General features: G+C 38.5%; 1 protein-coding gene across 4 annotated transcripts in view; it reads right to left on the bottom strand.

The window, feature by feature from the left end:
* Positions 1-18,089, bottom strand: part of SLC35B3 (solute carrier family 35 member B3) — a 47,143-nt gene extending 29,054 nt beyond the window's left edge. Inside the window, exons 1-9 of one of the 4 annotated variants that reach the window (XR_004241491.1) lie at positions 17,881-17,945; positions 13,545-13,823; positions 12,173-12,294; positions 10,161-10,315; positions 8,581-8,688; positions 6,436-6,533; positions 3,881-3,973; positions 3,364-3,475; positions 387-456 (exon numbers count right to left, since the gene is read on the bottom strand). Coding sequence is in view for 3 of the 4 variants with exons in the window: in XM_032115845.1 (XP_031971736.1) it covers positions 387-456; positions 3,364-3,475; positions 3,881-3,973; positions 6,436-6,533; positions 8,581-8,688; positions 10,161-10,315; positions 12,173-12,294; positions 13,545-13,823; positions 17,881-17,892 (1,049 nt within the window). In the remaining variant the exon portion in view is untranslated. Of the gene's footprint in view, positions 1-386; positions 457-3,363; positions 3,476-3,880; positions 3,974-6,435; positions 6,534-8,580; positions 8,689-10,160; positions 10,316-12,172; positions 12,295-13,544; positions 13,824-17,880; positions 17,947-18,004 lie in introns of those variants that run through there. The other 3 variants (XM_032115860.1, XM_032115845.1, XM_032115836.1) reach the window with 3 other exon arrangements.
* Between the last annotated feature and the right edge of the window lie 304 nt (positions 18,090-18,393).

Here is an 18,393-nt window from a genome sequence, read left to right as displayed (position 1 = left end):
AAAAGGGCTAGCTAAGAATTCAAATCAGAGCTTATAAAAGCAGGAACAATACCATAACGGAGAAAACCCCTTCTTTTAGCCAAATCTTCCACCTCAGACAAAGTACCCAAACAATTTATTATGTATCATAAGCACTAGATATTATGTAAGGCTTTTCTTAAATTTTCTTTGCTGTCTTTCAGACCTTTAGAAAAATGTAAACTCTTTTCTCTAGCATGATTGGTATCAACAAGCCAGTCAATATTTACAGTAGATTGCCAACATTTGTAGAAGATATGAAATGACAAGCATTAAACCCTGAAAATGATTAATTAGTGTCATTCTATTTCCATGATGAAGAACATGGTTTTTTATAAAATACTTTGTAAAACACTATAAATACTTACTGTAATGTGAATGGCTTTGCAAAGAACAAAAAGGAAAGCACAATGGTCATTGCTTTTCTTCCTGTTGTGACTGGAGACAAAAACAAATATTAACCTCTTTAAGAATTCAGTTACAATAAAAGAACATAACAAAGGCTTAGCAGGTAACCTCATAAAATAACTAAGTGTCTCACTGAAATGATGATCACAGCCTTGGTGCAAACACAGACTGCAGATGCACCAGTGCAGTGCAAAACAGCACTGGAACCATGTGCTGTTTGAGAATGAGTACACTGTGCCAGTGGTAACATCTCCAGCCACACTATCTGCAGCAAGGAAATTTCCAGAACAAGACTTGCTATTTAAAAACTTCATGCTCATCAATCCACAGCCTCTGAGAGCAACAAACAACCCTTGCAAGTAACTGATGATAAACTCATCTGTTAAAGTTTTGACCAAAGGTCAAATATCTTGCCATTTCCACCTCATGTTATTACAATTCTATGGTGTTTTGGGCTCTGTTTTTGAGTGGAATGGGATTATCCTCTCATCATTCTTTTGAAGTTACTAAAAATTTCTCTAACAGTGCAGAGAGTTACAATTTTGGTTAGAAGCCTAAGAGACCAAGGATGACTGACTTCAATGATTGCATTAGGAAGATTTCCTCAAAACCACTAAGAGATATTCTTCTACACGTGATCTGTTCACTAGAAAGAATCAAGGTAGTAAGAAGAGTGGAGAACACAATCCTGTTTCCAAACTGGAAATAAACTCTTTGATTGCTCTGAAATACTGAAAAAACTACAGCTCCAACAATTATCTGAACATTTCCAATGCTATCTGCAATGAACAAGCATAAAGCATTACTAGAAAACTGTGTACCAGGAAACCTAGGAAGTTTATCACTGAAACAAAATCAACACATGAGTGAAAGTAGTAGAAAATGTTTAAAAACAAAGTAAGAATGCAGCCAGGCACACAGGTTTAGCTATGCAGGCTGAGGGCCTGAGAAGGTGTTATTCTGTATGATGGCACAGGGCTCACTTGAGAAAGACCCCAGTACAGGGTGCAGGAGATCTGTACCTAAAGAATACATTTTTTATTAACAGAAAATATTTTGCTTACCATGAAGTACCTTTTACTATACCATACTGGAAAGTCTTACTGCAAATTAGTCTTACTGCAACAACTGGCAAAAGGAACCCATGACTACTGATGTATTTTCATGTTGCTATGGCTAGAAAAGCAAGTTTCATTCTTCCCAACTCTACCCCACAAACTAATATTCATTTAAGTGTGTTTTGTAGTAGAAGAAACAGCCCTCGCTACTGCTTCATCTGCCCCAACCTCAACTTTTCAGTAATAATTTTCTTTTTACATTTTAAGAAACTCATGTGCATCAAATAAAATGATTTTCTATTACATGAAAAATTAAAGGAGAACGAAAAAGAAAATTGAGTTTTAATTAGAAAACAGTTTACAGATGAATAATTTAAAAAATGGTTAAATTACTTCAGTTTTTCTAATTACAATTATTTCTGTTCTTTCAAATCAGTTATTAATTAAAATATTTATGTAACCATTTCCTTCTAAATTAAGTGTCTTTTCTTCTTTTTCCCAATTAAGTCTGATAATTTCTCATTCTGCTAATAGAAATACAATTTTCATTAAACTCTTTCACCCCACTCCCCTCAAGAAGGGGGAGGGTGGATGGGGGAGGTGGGAGGGACAGTAATGAATGTGGTGTTCTTCCAAGGCACAATAAACATTTTCATATTGCTACAGGCAAGACAGAAAAGGCTCAAGTGTTAGAATTGTCAAGGTCAGGCACAGGAAAACCTGGGAAAGGTTTACTATTCTACAGCATTTAAAAACTTTTTTTAGTACAGTGAGGCTTTTTCTTTAGAGAAGTATTTTAATACATGAACCAACCCTCTCTTCTGGGTCGGTTTCCAGTCAGGAGAGCTACTGAACTTGGTTAAAAGCAAATACGAGACAGATATGCTGCAGAGGAAATAACTGATAGGAAATCAGAGCATGCAATCCTCAGGTCAGAAAACAATGATGTATTTTCCTCTCCACTACTGTGAATGAAGTAGAGCATTACCTGACAGAAACCAGGGCGTCTTTTAGGGGAAGAAGAAAGGAAAGTAGCTACATGACATCTTGTTATACCTTCCCCCCCACCAGGCCCTTGTGACTAATGTTTGTAGCTTCATGTGCTTAGAAACAATGTCATTGCTTACTATGCCTTCTTAGAACATCCTTACCTTTACATTTTAAAGGATACATGTCTTTTCCTTTCTGTATTTCCCTATGAAGACAGGCTGAGACACTTGGGATTGTTCAGCCTGGAGAAGAGAAGGCTCTGGGGAGACCTATAGCACCAGTACCTAAAGGGGTCCTGCATGAGAGCTATAGAGGGACTCTTTACAAGGGCCTATAGTGACAGGACAAGAGGGATGGCTTTAAACTGAAAGAGGGTTGCTTTAGATTAGATATTAGGAAGAAACTCTTTACTGTCAGAGTGGCGAGACACAGACTGCCCAGAGAAGCTGTGTCTGCCTTGTCCCTGGAAGTGCTCAAGGCCAGGCTGGATGGGGCTTTTGAGCAAACAGGTCTAGTGCAAAGTGTCCCTGTCCACAGCAGGGGAGTTGGAACTAGATGGTCTTTGAAGTTCCTTCCAACCTAAATGATTCTGTGATTCTATTTCAACTCCTCCATTTAGAACAGTGTTTGTTTCTGCACTAAAACATAGCACAGACTACACGTACAAGTTTACTTAGCAGGCTCTTCATGGCTGAAACTGTGGCACAAGAAGAATCAGGAAGCTTTCAAATACATTCTACCAGTGAAGATCCATGCTACGGAAATCAGTCAGCACAAAGAACAGAAAAAAAGCCAGAGTAAGAATAATTCTCAAAAGCTCTGTCCTAAATAATAGAGTAGGATTACTTTGTTTTTATACAAAGGCCGTAAAAATATAATTTGCTCATACCTGTTACAGCGAGAAGGGCACCAAAGATTTTAATCAAAGCTAGAACAAAGGATATGCCAAAATACCCAGTCAGGGAGAAAAGGAATGCATAACCATAAGTCTGAACTGGATGCTGCAACAATAAAAAAGCCGGTTAGGAAAATATAAAACAAACCCTGAGGTATTGCAAAATGACATAAAACTACAGACTTTAATCAACTGCTTGAGCAATAATAAGCTGTTCAACAATGCATTCATGCAAAAATCCTTATTTAATTTTAGTTAAATAATGGAAAAGTAATAATGAAATTATAAGCTCATAAATCTGGTCCTGTGATTTTGCTGCTTTTTAAAACATTACCCTATCTTATACATCAAAGACTGGAAAAACTTGCTTACTGTATGAATTATACAAGTTAACCCGTTTACATGATGAAAATAGAACTTTAGAGAGAGAATTGGTGAGATTTTCTAAATCATACAGAGCAAGGTTTTCCAATGAAGTTCTTCATAGAAAAAGGGAAATCTTTACACCTACCTTTGAGCAAAATGTTACAGCAGGGCTTAATCCACTAGTGCATGTTAATCCAAATAATATATACACAAACCCTATTGAATAGGAATACAAAACCTAGAATAGTGTAAGAGAAAATAATTACTAGGTGATACTATACAAAAGGACAAAATTAAATGCTTTCAGATGCTTGGCCCTATTAATATGCTCAGCTTCTCAGAACTCAATTTGCAGCGTTTGATGGTATTTTTACCAGGATTTATAGTTGATGTACAGTGAAAAGTCAACAATAAATGTTAGACACATTCTTCCTATCCACAACAACATAAAAGAAGTTTGGAAAGCTAGTCAGTTAATAATATCCTGAGGTCAGTGTCAACTGTGGTAAATCCTTCAAGTTCAGGATTTCACAGCCTAAATAAAACTTCCCACAACTATGCAATTTAATAGTCTGAAGAACATGTTACACATTTCATTTTCTGCTACTTATCCAGCTACTGGATTCTATTCTGCTACATATTCTGCTACTTATCCACAGTAAAGATCCGTATTACATCAAATGTGCAAAGGACAGCACAGAATCACCATGGGTTGCCAGAAGTGTCACATAAGTTTCATCCGCGTCACTTCAGTTCACATGCATGGCACACATGCACCATGGTTACAGCATGCAGGATTTTCAAAAATGACCAGCTCAGTGGTCAGAACACTCAGGACAGGAGACAGGTAAGCTCTTTATTTTGTCTGGACCCTTATTCAATTCATAGCTTCATTGAGCAACAAAACAACCTTTATCTATTCTTTCCATGTTGAGTCAACAGAGCAGAAGCTGGAACTGCCCATTTGCCCATCCATCTGTCCGTCCGTCCGTCCATCCATCCATCCTGCCATGCAGCAGGAGGCATTCAGCTGTTTGGGCAACATTTAGTAGCCTTTTCTTGTGAAACAGGGAATGAGACAACAGAACTAGTCTACGCAATACTGGCTAGAACATGCTGATGTACTGTGCTTTCAAAACTCAGTGTCTTGTTATAATATCTCAGTTGTTGGGGAAAATCTATTAACACTTGATAGCAATTCCATGAGACAACAGACCACTTATCACTGCTCTATAATAAAGAAGGATGAACGCATGTTTAAAGAGCAGACCTGTTCTCAAACACTTAAAAACCAATGACCTGATCCTCAGAGCTTTTACTTGACACTGTTCAAACACACAGAAGTCAGTCTCTAGTTCTGCACTTGCCTCTGCATCCAGCTTGTCTCCCTAAGTACCCAAAGACCTCACTTTTCACGACCAGGAATAAGCACCACATTGCTATTTCCTTGTTTGGCAGTGTAATAAAAGTCACTTCCATAGAATGATACATAAGGCAAAAATCAGGTATAACCTTCCAGAACAGAGGTTACTATGTCAGCCATGAGACATCTTTTCACTTTTCACCACTGCTTAAATCCAGCTCAATTTCCAAATTTGACAGAGTAAGAGAGATCCTGTGGATGACAGGTTCCTTTATTATTCAATTTTATTTCCAGATCACTGTCCATTAAACATGATCTCCAATTCAGATTCAATTTTTACCCACAGTCTCAAGTATAGAAAATTATTTCCAAAATTCTACTTGTACTTCTGCACCAAATTCTCTTAACAAAACCCTGAAATGTAATGTCTAAACCACAAACAAAACCTTTATACCCTAAACCACTACACTTGTAGCTCAAACTTCTTGATCTTGAGCCATCCTAAATCACTTCTAGCCTTAAATGAAGACTCCTTCTTTTTCTCCATTTATGAAGCCATTCTCCTGAGAAACTAGATTTTTCTAGTTAAATGTCAAATACATGCCAAATATAAAAAATAAATTTCAGTAACTTTTTACCTGTGTCTTATTTACATTATGCCTTTTATAGTAAAAGATTTACTTGTATTTACTCAACTTCAGAGAAAAATAGGCCAAATTTAAACAAGTTTTGTCTAAAAAGAAAAATAACCTCAGACCATATGAACAGATAATCCACATTCCAAGTAAGTATATAAAAAATAGTCAACAAGACTTCTTCAAAACTATGTATTTCACTGAATCAGGAACAAAAATATTCACCCACTGTGAAAGTCAGTTTTATTGATTTCAAAAGATTTAAAAAAACCTGCCTCCCAAGTGCTAGCACACTCTAGAATATAAAGTATAGCAAGTAAGAAAAGCAACATGTTCCATGTAACACATGTTCAACTCTATCAGAAGAACAGTGTGTATTTTTCAGAGATTAAGTGCGTGATCATACAAAAACCACTACATTGATCTCAGGCCTGCAGGTAGACAAAGGAATTGTTGCTAGAAATGAGTGTTTCTGTAGCTGCAATATACATTTGGAGCTGCACACAGAAAGCAGCACCCTTGCAAGATTAAAAACTGAAACAGAAAAATCAGCAGAAGTCCTCAAACAGAAAACCCCAAGAACAGTACACTAAGAGCTTTTCCTTTCATAAGCAAGAGAAAAGCACATTAAGTTCCATGTTTTGTCAATGTAGGCCTTAGCTATAACACATGCTCTTTTAAAATTGCAAATGTGGTATTTACCATTTCTGAATTAGAACCATTGTGCAACTTCATAGCTTTTTCTTGTACATTTCCTATAACAGCATCTGCGCAGAGGGCAAGGGATATTAGGACCACCCCTATTAAAACAAACAAAAAAACCCCTCTTCAGAATATTCACCAACAAAGTAGTGGCAAAACCCCCAGGAACAGAAAAATAATAACACCCACCCACAACATATTCTAAATGTCAGCAAAAACATTTCAAGACACCAGTACAAAGCAGTGCCTACCTCCACTCTCCCTCCACCAATTAACCCCTGGACACTGTGTGTCTCTAAGCTTGATGGGAACATCTGGACATTGCTGTAAAGAAGGCAGCTGTAGTTTTTGTAGTAACAATAGTGACAGAATATCAGTTGCAAATGAGATAAATAACCAGAGAACATACTCTTTTTGAGCAGTTAATCCCACATTATTTTTTTCCTGACAAAGGCAAACATAAATGTTTGATGTAACAGTAAAACAAATGGAAGAGGACTCACAGTAGAAATCCTTCATTACTGAAACATTAATTAATAAAACTACTGTTCAGGTACAAGCCCCATGGTTTTAGGTTATCATATATGCTCACAACAAAGTCACTACACAGTCAATAACATAATCAGTTTTCCAATAACAAAAAACTAGTAACTCTAGTTACGTCAGTCACAATTCATTTCCCAACCTCTAAACTTTCATGACTGTTGTATTTAATGATCAACACAGGTTGAAATACACTTTTCCTAAGTATACAACATTACAGAAGACACTAATCATCAAAATGCAAATCAAAGTCTGCTCTAGTCTTGGCTCCTTAAAAGATCGTGTCAGCAGGAAACTGGAAACAAGCAGTGTTTTATTTCCTTAATCCTATGTTCTTACAATCAGAGGTGGGAGATTTAACATTTTTAAGGCCCATGAAGTTTAAGGGGGTATTTTCTTGGCAAGCTTCTGAATGTATACCAACTTCTAAACCAGTGTTTTTTAGCTTGGGAACCATTTCCTTTCCATGGCTAGACTTTCCAGGTCTCTTCATCATTCAAAGTTATCAGGCATTGGAAAAGGTACAACTCAATGGAAAAGACATGATAACATGAATAATATTGGTAATGCTAAAAATATAGGTATCTCATCTGCATGGATTCAGCTCTGGTCCAAGGATATAATAACAGCTCCAGCCCAGCAATTTCACTCTGTAAAGTGATGGATGCATGTCTCCATGGGCATTCTCCATCATGATTGTTCCAGCCTTGCTTAATGGCACACCACTGGACAAATGCATGGTTCAGCACTGGATTGAGATGAAAAGGTTACCTGGAATCTGAAGCACCAGTGCACATGGAGAGGAGAAATGTGAGGACAAGACAAATGTTAATCTTACTCCCATTACACAGTTTGGAGTGTGAGGAGAATTGTTCCACTCATTCTGGCAGTAGTGAGCAGAAGCAGCAGCAGCAAAGCCATGAATGAGACCAGCAATGTTGTGTTGTATATAAAGCATGAGCAAAAACAATCGCGAAAATTGGTCCCAAATTAGTTCTGAAAGAAATCTGCATGGAAACAGTTCTACACAAGTCATGGGAATTAACTAAGGAATTCAATTATCCTTTGTCATTTGAGAAAGAAATTCAACTAAGTTTTTAAATCCAAGCAGGTTAAAATCCTTGCTTTGCTTCTGATTTTAGACAGAATTAAAAGGTTAAAATGTGAGAACTCCACCTAGAAACTACAGCAAATCTGACTGAGATCATCAGTTAATATAAAGTAAATGGTTCTGAAATGGAAGAAGACTTAAAATTTAACTAGAAAAGACAACTAATGTTTTTAAGTTTTAAAATGGTCCAACTGAATTTTAAAATATTTATTTTAATATATATATATACTGGGGTAAGTCTTGAGAATACATGAGACATTTCAACCAAAAGGGTGCAGTTTCCAGAAATTTTAGGAACCTAAGAACTTACACTTTGAATAAAGGTATCTTCTGCCACTGACAGAGCTCTGCTAGTGCAAAACCACAATGAAACTTGCATTTTCAGTACGATATCTGAAGGCACTCCACCAAGAACTCAGAACTTCTATGGAATGCTTATTGTAGGAAAAAACAAGCATTTTCTTAAACTCTAAAATGTAATATATCCTTACCTGTCAAGTTGAAGTTTGGTGCAACTGTGCTGTCAGCTAAAGTAAACCATATTAATCCTAGACTCATACATAGGGCAGCAGACACATCTACAATATTGTAACGTTTTCCTACAAAATACAAACAGCAAGAACGGACTGTTAGCACTCAGAATTTCACGTTTATCCTGTTTAACAGACTAGAAGGCAAAGGAAACACTGTTACAATGTCATTCTTTTACTTAAACAGAAGACCATTTAATGTTTTGGTCTTTCACAACCGGACTTAGTTTCTCCTACAACCGGTGTTCCTGCCATGGCAGAGGACCCTATGGGAACTCCTTTCCCTAATGGGAAATATCTGATTCTTGTGGTCAGCTTTGGTTTGACTCCTACTAACACAAAACACATCCTCCCTGACAAAGCATTCTCTTAACTTCAGGACCACTTAGATGTTTTCTTAATACTCTTCCCTCATACAAGACATTTTGGCTGCCTTCACCGATCAGAAAAAAGTCAATTCCAAACACTAACAGACAACTTTGGCACTCAGAGAACCCTACACTGTCTTACAGGTTGTGGAGGGGAATGGAAAAAGAAAGTAAGGACATGAAAAAGCAGGACTTAGTATATCTTGTTTGAAATAACATATTCCTTGCTCAGAAGCTGAACTTTGAACATGAACTTCCAAGGGAACTGTTTTGAACTGAATTTTTTAAACAATAATATTAAAAAATAAACAGCTTCTGAGACTACAACACGAAAACAACACAATAAAAAAGTTTCACAAAGCTTTAAGAAAATACCAGTCACTTTGCGTTAAAATGATAAAAAAATTACTCCTAATAAAAGGTAAATACTGTGCAGGCATGTGTATACATAAAGTTGTAATCTCCTCTGAAAATTCAGCTGTTTTTCAACCAGAAGACCAGAATTACCTACAGAAGCAGAAATACAGCATTCTATATTTTGTTCCATAACACTTGTCCATGTAAAGCTTTAGTGACTGAATTTTTGTGTATGGAACAAATAAACTTTTATAAAATACTTCAGGCGTCTAAATCCAGGAATATTGGAGTATATTTATTCACATAACTATAACCTTTATCTGTTTTTCTCCAGATTACATTTTCTCTTCTGGGAATATGAACTATGACTTTAGGACTAGCCAAAGACATGAATTGATTAATGATGATTAAATATTCAATCAAAATTTAGGAATTTATCTTCTCAAACAAGAGTAGGGATTTTATCAACAAATCATGGTTGGATTTTTTTTTTCCATTTCAAGTTTTCCATTTCAATATTGAAATGTTTCATTTATAAAGGGATTTATTTTAGAAAACAAACTTACTTTTCTTAAAAATTAAGAAAGCTTGTGTAAAAATAAAGTTTTGCAACTGACATGTAGAATGTTTTTCCCCATATTTTCTGTTGATCTAATCATATTTGTACATTTTCTCAGAAGATGCTTCAGAAATTCCCATTTTTCCTCCTATAGGAAAAATTCTACCAGTGGAATTTTAAAAAGAACAGGATTCTATATACGACTCCCTCCCAAAGAAACAGTAATAAAAACATCTAATAGCAAGACTAACACTTACCTTGTATAAAAACCCCACCTATCATAACTGGAATCAGCTTACAGCACTTGAAGATGACTTGAGTAGGGTAATTCAGATATCCTAAAGAGGTATTTGACAAACCCATAGTTCCCACTGTCAAAAATGCTATTATCATGTAGGTTTTGCCAGGAATTCTACAAAACATAAACATACAAACCTTTGCATTACAGATTCATCTAGAGGAGATCTAGCTTGGAAATTGAGGTAAAGAAATACTTTTGTAATACAACTTCAACATCTTTCTCACTGAATTTCACTCTATAGAAATTTAAAAATGCACATAAATGTCTGATTTCATATTTCACTTCTTTCAATTACTCCAAATAAACAGCACGAATACAAGACAATAAAAACTTTATGGCTCATGAAGTATTCAAGCAGTAATTCTTTAACCTCCTTCTGAGAAGGTATGTTATTTACACAAGAATCAAGACCAAGGTTTCAGGTAATTTGTCAAAGGAAACACGGAAGATTGGTATACCAAGATATCCTGGATCTTAGTTCTGTCACAGGTCACTGTGACAACTTCTTTGGTGAAGTTTTCACACGAACCTTGACATTTTTAAAATTAAGAAAGTTAAAAAAAGTACCATTGTTTTATGAAACAACAAAACTAAGGGAGCAGTGATTCAGATACCATGAACAGAGGGGCTCGTTGAACATTTTCAGATGTTTTGTTCACAACTTGATGAAATTAACACCTGACAACAGATGATCCAACAGTAACTTTTGTGCCCACTTCGTGATTTTTTTACAGTTATGGCTGCGCATATGTTCAGCTATTTTTCATGCCTACTCAGAACCACGCTAAGAACATAAGGAGCTGTCTTGCTGTAATTCTGTCTTATCTGTAACTCATTATGTGGTGTACACATGCTCTGAGGCATGCAAGAAAAATTTAAAGGCTAAGAAACATAGATTACTGCATGTCTACAAGGTGACTAAGTTATAAAAGATAAAATGTAAAATATTTTTCAGACCTACATTTCCAACAAAACTTACTTGAAGGGTCATGCTCTGTAAGCATCACCAACTAGTAATAAAAACCTGTAAATACTAGTAACAGAACACCCCAAAGGCAACTGTGCAATATTACCTGATGCATCTCAAAAAGTCAGGTAACTCGAAATATAAGCTGTCAGTGTTTAAAATAAAAGGAATAATTTATCGAAGTTGTGTTGTTTGGCTAAAAGAGAATTTTATAATCTAAGACCAGTATATGCAAAATCATCCAAGGCTGACATCAGGTAAGGAAAACTAGTTATGTTCAACTAGAATATAAGGCAATTTTAAAATTCATGACACCATGACAGCCTCTATTCAAGTTTCCAGAGTGCCTCAATATACACTTTGCAGAGGCTATAGATGGGTAGGAAGCTGCAGAATGGCTACATGGAGTCAGAAAATATCTCATTTCCACAAATAGGAGATCAAAAATCTCCTTGGTCAACTGCAGAGAAAACAGAACAGTTTTGTGGCAGAGTGTTATGAGTGCTGTCTCAAATAAAAACCACAAAACTTTAGCACATCCTTTGGAGCAAATCCACTCAGCCACACAGCAAGCAGAGAGCAGACCTCTGACACTCCCCAAGATGCACAGCATGTTAGAGGAACCCCTTGGTGAGGAGATGGCAATATCTGAGGAAAATGGCTTCAGGTGCTGTGAAGTGCATTGGCTCTATTCTAGATGGGATAATCCCAAGCAACACATACATGAGTCAGTCTCTATCATCCAGCTTAAGGATACAACATGTTCTGTAAGTGGGACAAAGTGGCAGCAGAGTCAATAAAATTACTTACAGGTCTGAAATCTAAGTGGGTACTTCTAAAACATTCTCTACATCACTCAGAAATTCACTTTCTTTTATCTATAGAACTGCTAGCAATGCCTCACAGTACTCACATTCAAAAAGCAGAAGTTAAATTTACCATAAGTATCAAATACTTCTAATTTCATGGACAGTGGGTAAAATGCTTGGAAAAACACATACCTTCTTCTTTTGTCCTGAATCAACTGCAATTCTATTAGTCCAAAAATGGAATAAAATCCGAATTGCACTAAAGTGAGGTACCAACCAAAAGGTTTAAAACCTTCCACTGAAAATATCAACTCCTATAAAAACAAAAACCCACCAAAGTCATGTACATACACCAAAATATTAAATGGACAAAAAAATCAACAGACCTTTTGCCTTCATGTACATGCAAATCTAGCCTTTGCAGATGCTGGTTATTAACTATAATTTATCTGCCATAAGTAACTTGCAAAGTATTGAAAAAGAAAAGACAATTTAGGTTCTCCAAAATGAAAGAAGAAAATTTACTGTTGTTGTAAATACACTGAAATTAATGGATCAATTCATCAGGGGAATACATTTGATCCATTAGTAATTATCTCAAATTAGAGATGGCTTCCTGTCTGCTTTTTCGCTGGTTTTCAGTTCACTTACTTCAGTAGACCGTTTTAATTCAGATTTTATAAATATCTCAGGATATATTTAATACAAATTTTCTCTGACAAACATCCTTACTGATAATTTTCAGCTCTTGGGAATGCACATCTAATATTTTGAGTGCCTACATTAAATAGCACTTGTGAGTTCATGAATTTGCTCGCTGTAGGAACATTTTAAACCAGAGCAATTTGTTAAGGAAAAATTCATACACTGCATAAAGACTTATGTAGGTCAGTTATAGAAACAAAAGGGTACCTAGCATTTTCCTTTTTGAAATTCTGCTTTTAATCACTGATAATGTTGTCTAAGTCTTTGGAGTAACTTTATGTTAACAAACTTCTCGGCTGCTTTTGAAAACTGTATTGGAAACATGATTTTTAATTATCAAGTTTTTAAATCACTGCTTTATTGAGAATACTCAGTGAACTTATAACTGAGAAAAGGGAACAGAAATGTAGTTGCTGAAGATAAAAGAGAAAAGATTAGCAGAATGGTAAATATTTAACTGAAATGGCATAAACATTATGCCTCTGTTTAACAAACTACCACAGTACATGTTTCAGCTCTGTCCTGAGAGTAAAGAGAAAAATAAATGTACAGCACTCATGGAACAACTTAGGGAGATCTAAAGGTTTCATCATCAATGAAGACCTTGCTATATCTTGCACACAGAAGTAAAAGATCAAGTTGTGAAAGTCAAAGTGATCTAAACTTTGCAGGCACATGAACTATAATGGAAACTTAGATTATACATTACTTGCTGCTCTTGAATACTAAAAGGCTGACTTTGCCATAAATATCTAGTTTAAACATCTATACATATTAAAATACACACTATATTGTTATGCTATTGAAAAAGAAAAGGGGTAGGAGGAATTGGCCCAAGACACAAGTTCATAGCATTTACCTGTAAATATCCATAGATTAGATAAAACATAAAAACTCCAGAAACACAGATGAAAAATTGAGTAGGTTTGCTAAATTTGCTGAGATTCATGCCAAGAACTACAACATCATCTACTGATTTGATATGGGGAGACATAGCTTGAGATTTGGAAGGTACACTGATGGAAATGTATTTTCTTGATGAAGTGAATTTCAGATCCATGGCTCCTGGTTCGCTGCATTCGGTGCTATTGTTGTCTTCTGTCTGCTTTTCTCTTTCTGGGTGGTTTTTGTCTGAAAGCTGAAAGAAATGCTAAAGTCAGATAGGAGATAGTATACAGCCTTCCAACAACAACAATAAATGAATGTGACACTTATGGGGAAAATATAAAGGTTTCAGAGTTTTGTTGAATCGTTTTTATTCACATATTTTACTTATTTTTTCTGATTTCCAAAGTTAATACCAGTTAACTTTGCGAACACCAAAGTTAACATCAGAGGCCATCAACACTTTATGAAAGCACTTTTGCTTCATGTGGGAAGTAGAATTGCTACAATCTACAAAGCAAACAAACCAACGAATCAACCCCAAAACATCAGCAATAGAAAAGCAGCTTGATTTTGTCAACAGCTCTAACTAGTCCAATCCACGTACTCACAGGAGTGACTGGGAGAGAAGTGATCTCCATGACAAACTCACAGTGAAAGAACTGGTTTTGAAGCACTGTGGTTCTGCCTACTTTGCTTCATCTTCACAGCAAAATACACCAGACTAGTCCACAACATGGGAAGCCTTGCTAAAACTACAGATTTGAGCCAATGACCAGTTACAGGCATGAAGTGGAAGAAGTTATCCCCTCATCTTCACAATTATTCACTATTCCTTGCATACTTTTGCAGAAAAGAACATGGAGATGGAAAGAAGCAGGCTGAGAAGCCAGTCTCAAAAATCAGACTGTTTATCTGATGAGGTCTATGATACGGCAATCTCTTTAATATTTATCACATGCAGCTATTTCTACATGCAACAGAAAACAAAACTGGATGTCTCAAGCCTAGAGAAGGAATTTAGCAGCTTAGTAGACCGAGATGCAATTAATTCTGTTCTCCAGCTCAGCAGACAGTAAATATGATGTTTGAGGGGGTTTTTTTAAGATAAAACACACTGGTCAGACAATTGTCCCAAGACTTTTAAGCGTAGGTCAATATCAAGTTCAGTGAGCAGTCAGTAATTAAACTCTGTCTCAGCTGTTTAGTGGTTTGTTTTTCCCAGCTCAAGAATAATGCACCTCATCACACATGTATAAAAAATGCTTTCCCCATTGTTTTTAAATGGAAAATGTCTTAGTGTATTAACACTAGATCATGCAGTAAATGTAGTCTGCAAGAACACTGGCAATTTACTATACAATACCAGAAATTACAAGTTTAGCTGAAAAATGAAGGTTTAGTATGAAGTTTGCAATGTGCTTATGTTTCCTTTTTTCATATGATCTACTATCAGGCTGGTACAAGACTCCTACTAGAGTTCTGAAAGAACATCTTGGGGAGCTGAAAAGGAGTTTAGGTACCATAATAATTACTTGTGCTTAAATTCATAGCTCTTCAGCTGAAGATCAAAAGTGAGAGGTAGAAAGTTTACCCCTGTGGATTTTTAGCTAATCCCAACATGAAGTGACCATAAAAAAAAAAAAAAAAAGTTTTAGACTATTTTTAGTAAAACCAGAAAAGCACTAATGTCAGACTATGAGGCATGAGTGAGCCTTCACATACAATATCATACAGTTCTGATCCCCCTCAAAGAAAGATTGAAATAACAATGGCAAAAAAAGGGCTATGAGGATGAAGAAACAGGTTGCCCATTTCAGGAGCTGAAATAAGATTAAAGCATAACCTGTTTAGCCTAACAAAACCTCAATGAAAAGAAAGTAGACCCGCTTTCAATAAAAGTATGGAGTACCACTAAGGAGAAAAAAATAGTTCTAATTTTAAAGATAGAAGAATGAGAGCAAGTGGGTATGAAGTGATCATGAACAAATTTACCCTTTCCATCTCTAGACTATCTGTATTCTAGAGCAGCCTAAAAATGAAAGAAGGAACAACTGAACAGTTTTTTTCAAGGTGAAGCTTATAAAAGCCATTGTGCACAGCTGTTGAGATTGGGCATGATAAAGAGCAGTCCTCTTTAATCCCGTGTTTATAGCATCCCACCACTAAGCTGCCTGCAAAAGATGCTTGGTGACTTGATCACTAAACCCAGGATATGAACTATTACTCTCCCCAAAAGAATTGCATGCGAAGTCAGGACTTCCAAGTTCAAGCCCAAAGATTAAATCAGCGTGAAGGAAAATCAATGTAGTTCGGAACCTCTCCCTTGGTGGCATCTCAGCTGAACTTGTATTTTTGTCGATGCCTGTTCAGATCTCTCCTGTCCAGTGAATGCTTCCTCTTACATGCACCCAGCATTTGTTAACGTCACAGTTTCTCGGTGGAACAAGTGCTGCAGGAGCAATCTTGAGTCTCATTTTTCAGCTAAGTGGAAACAGTATGACATATGCTCAGAAGAAGACATGGCCATGTACTGTCATGGGTGCTTCAAAAGTCCAAAACCTGAGAGTTTTAGTGATTGCTGAGAGAGCTTGCATAGCATCAAAGCCTTTTCTCCTTCTCCCTCTACCCAACCCTGCAGTGAACAGACTGGGGTGTGGGCTGCAGGCTGGGAGAGGGCACAACCTGACAGATGACCTGAACTAACCAGAGATACTCTACGAAGTGCCATGGACAGCAACAAAAAGTAAGGGGGGGTAGGGGGAGTTCAGTGAGGTTAGCCAGCTTTTGCTCAGGAACAGTGGACACTGATCTACCTGTGGGAGAAGTGATCATCTTTACATCACCTGTTTTGGTGTGCTTCTCTTTTTCCATTTCTTCTCCACTTCTTAAGTAACTTTTATCTTGACCCACAAATTTTCTTTTTTACTCTTCTTTTCCTCTTCCCCAATCCCTCTGGGGGTAGTGAGGAAAGTGAGCAAGCGGCTGTGTAGTGCTGAGCTGCCTACCGGCATTAAACCACACAATTAACGTAATCTTCAATTTTCAACTATTTCTATGCAAAGTATTTCCTCAGGAACACCATCAGATTTTACAATCTGTCCATTTAATTTTTTGCAGATTACCAAATCTCTCATGAAAGTAGTAAGGAACAACACTGATTACTCCAGACACACCCACGACCACCCATAAACCTATGATACATGGTAATTGCTTTTCTCTACATCCTTCAAGGAACACTGAAGAAACTGTACATGTATGTATACATTTGAAACAGTCTCCTCCAAGTAATTTCACTAGCAACAGTGACAGAACTCTTCTGAAATTCCCTGTGACTTCTCAAACTGCTATTTTTTAAGTATGAAAACTGCTATTCCCCCTCCTCTCATCAAAATCTCTCAAGAAACTAATTCACCTCTTGAACGAACATACCGCAAAAATCTGTTTGATGAAGAGTTAAGAGCTGTCCTGATTTGTGTAAAATACCCATTTCCCTCTTTTCTTTTTCCTCCTATGTGTAAAAGAGTAAACAACACATTCTTTAGATCAAAGATTTCCTGTTTCTTCCCCTTTAAAGAAAATTCCCTTGCAGATCAGTACTTTAACCTACCACACAAAACAGTGATCACATGAAGGAGAAACAAATGAACAAGTGAGGACAAAAGCAAAATTTCTTTGGTCTCCAAAAAGTTAACGACTTCTACTAAGCATGGATAAAACATCATGAAGGAGCTTGAGCCTTGGTTGGCCAAGGGTTTTTAACACTGAAGAACATCTGTTAAACCCATAATTTTGGCAGAAACCAGCATCTTAGTACACTCAGAAAAACTGTTCGTCTGAGACACACAAGGCAAGCTCCACGTTGGCCTTGGCCATGATCCTCTGGAGATATGCCAGAAATGCTTGGTGGCAGGACAGCAGCTGGCACCACAACAGGGATGCGTCAGGAAAAGTCCATCTGTGGGAAACCTGAGCAGGTACTTCGCTTGACGGTACCTGGGTCCTGCCCCGGAGGCAAAAGAGGGAAGGGGCATAGGGTTCAGCATGATCCCTGAGACTTCCTTCCTGCCCACTCGCCTGCGCCAGGTGTGTCCCTTCCCGAGCACCTGGCAGCTGTCCCGGGCAGGGCTGGCACGGAGGCTTTCCCCCCAGCTCCCACAGGCCGCCATTCCCCGCCCTTCCCCCGGGAAAGGGAACGCCTCGCTGCCCACGGGCCTCGCGGGACGCCGCCTCCTCGGGCCGGCCGAAACCCTCCCGACACTCAGTGTCAGCCTCCCTCCGCTCCAGATCCTGCCCCCGACGCCCCTCACCGTCGTGCCCATGGCCCCTTGATGCCGGGCGACGCTTCCCGGGAAGCGACCCCGCCTCCTTCCCGCTCGCCCCTCGTCCCTGAGGGCGGGAGGAAAGGAGGGAGGAGCTGCCCCGCCCCCGTACCTGTCCGGCGGGCGAGGAGGGGCACGGCGGCTCCAGCCAGCCGCCCGCCGCCAGCGCGTCCCGCGCGCCCGCCGGGATCGCTCCCTCCCGCGGCCCCGCGCCGGCGGAAGTGGCGACCGCGATGCGCCAGGGGTCGGCGCGAGCAGCGAGCGCATCGAGACGGCGCCGCTCGCTCGCTCGGCGTTCCGCTAGCCGGCCTGAGGCGGGCGGAGACGGCGCCCTCCAGCCGCGAGCGTTGTGGGCGGGGCCTCGGTGCCAAGGGCCGCCCGCCGCGCGTGAGGGCCGGGGCCGGGGCCGGGGCCGGGCCGGGGCCGGGGCCGGGGCCGGGGCCGGGGCCGGGGCCGGGGTCGGGGTGTCGGGTCACCGCTGCCCGCTCCCGGTTCCCGGCC

The sequence above is a fragment of the Corvus moneduloides genome, chromosome 1, assembly GCF_009650955.1.
Source record: "Corvus moneduloides isolate bCorMon1 chromosome 1, bCorMon1.pri, whole genome shotgun sequence".
NCBI classification, from domain to species: Eukaryota; Metazoa; Chordata; class Aves; order Passeriformes; family Corvidae; genus Corvus; species Corvus moneduloides.
The sequence above is the reverse complement of the archived record's forward strand: the minus strand, read 5'-3'. Positions and strand labels throughout refer to the sequence as shown.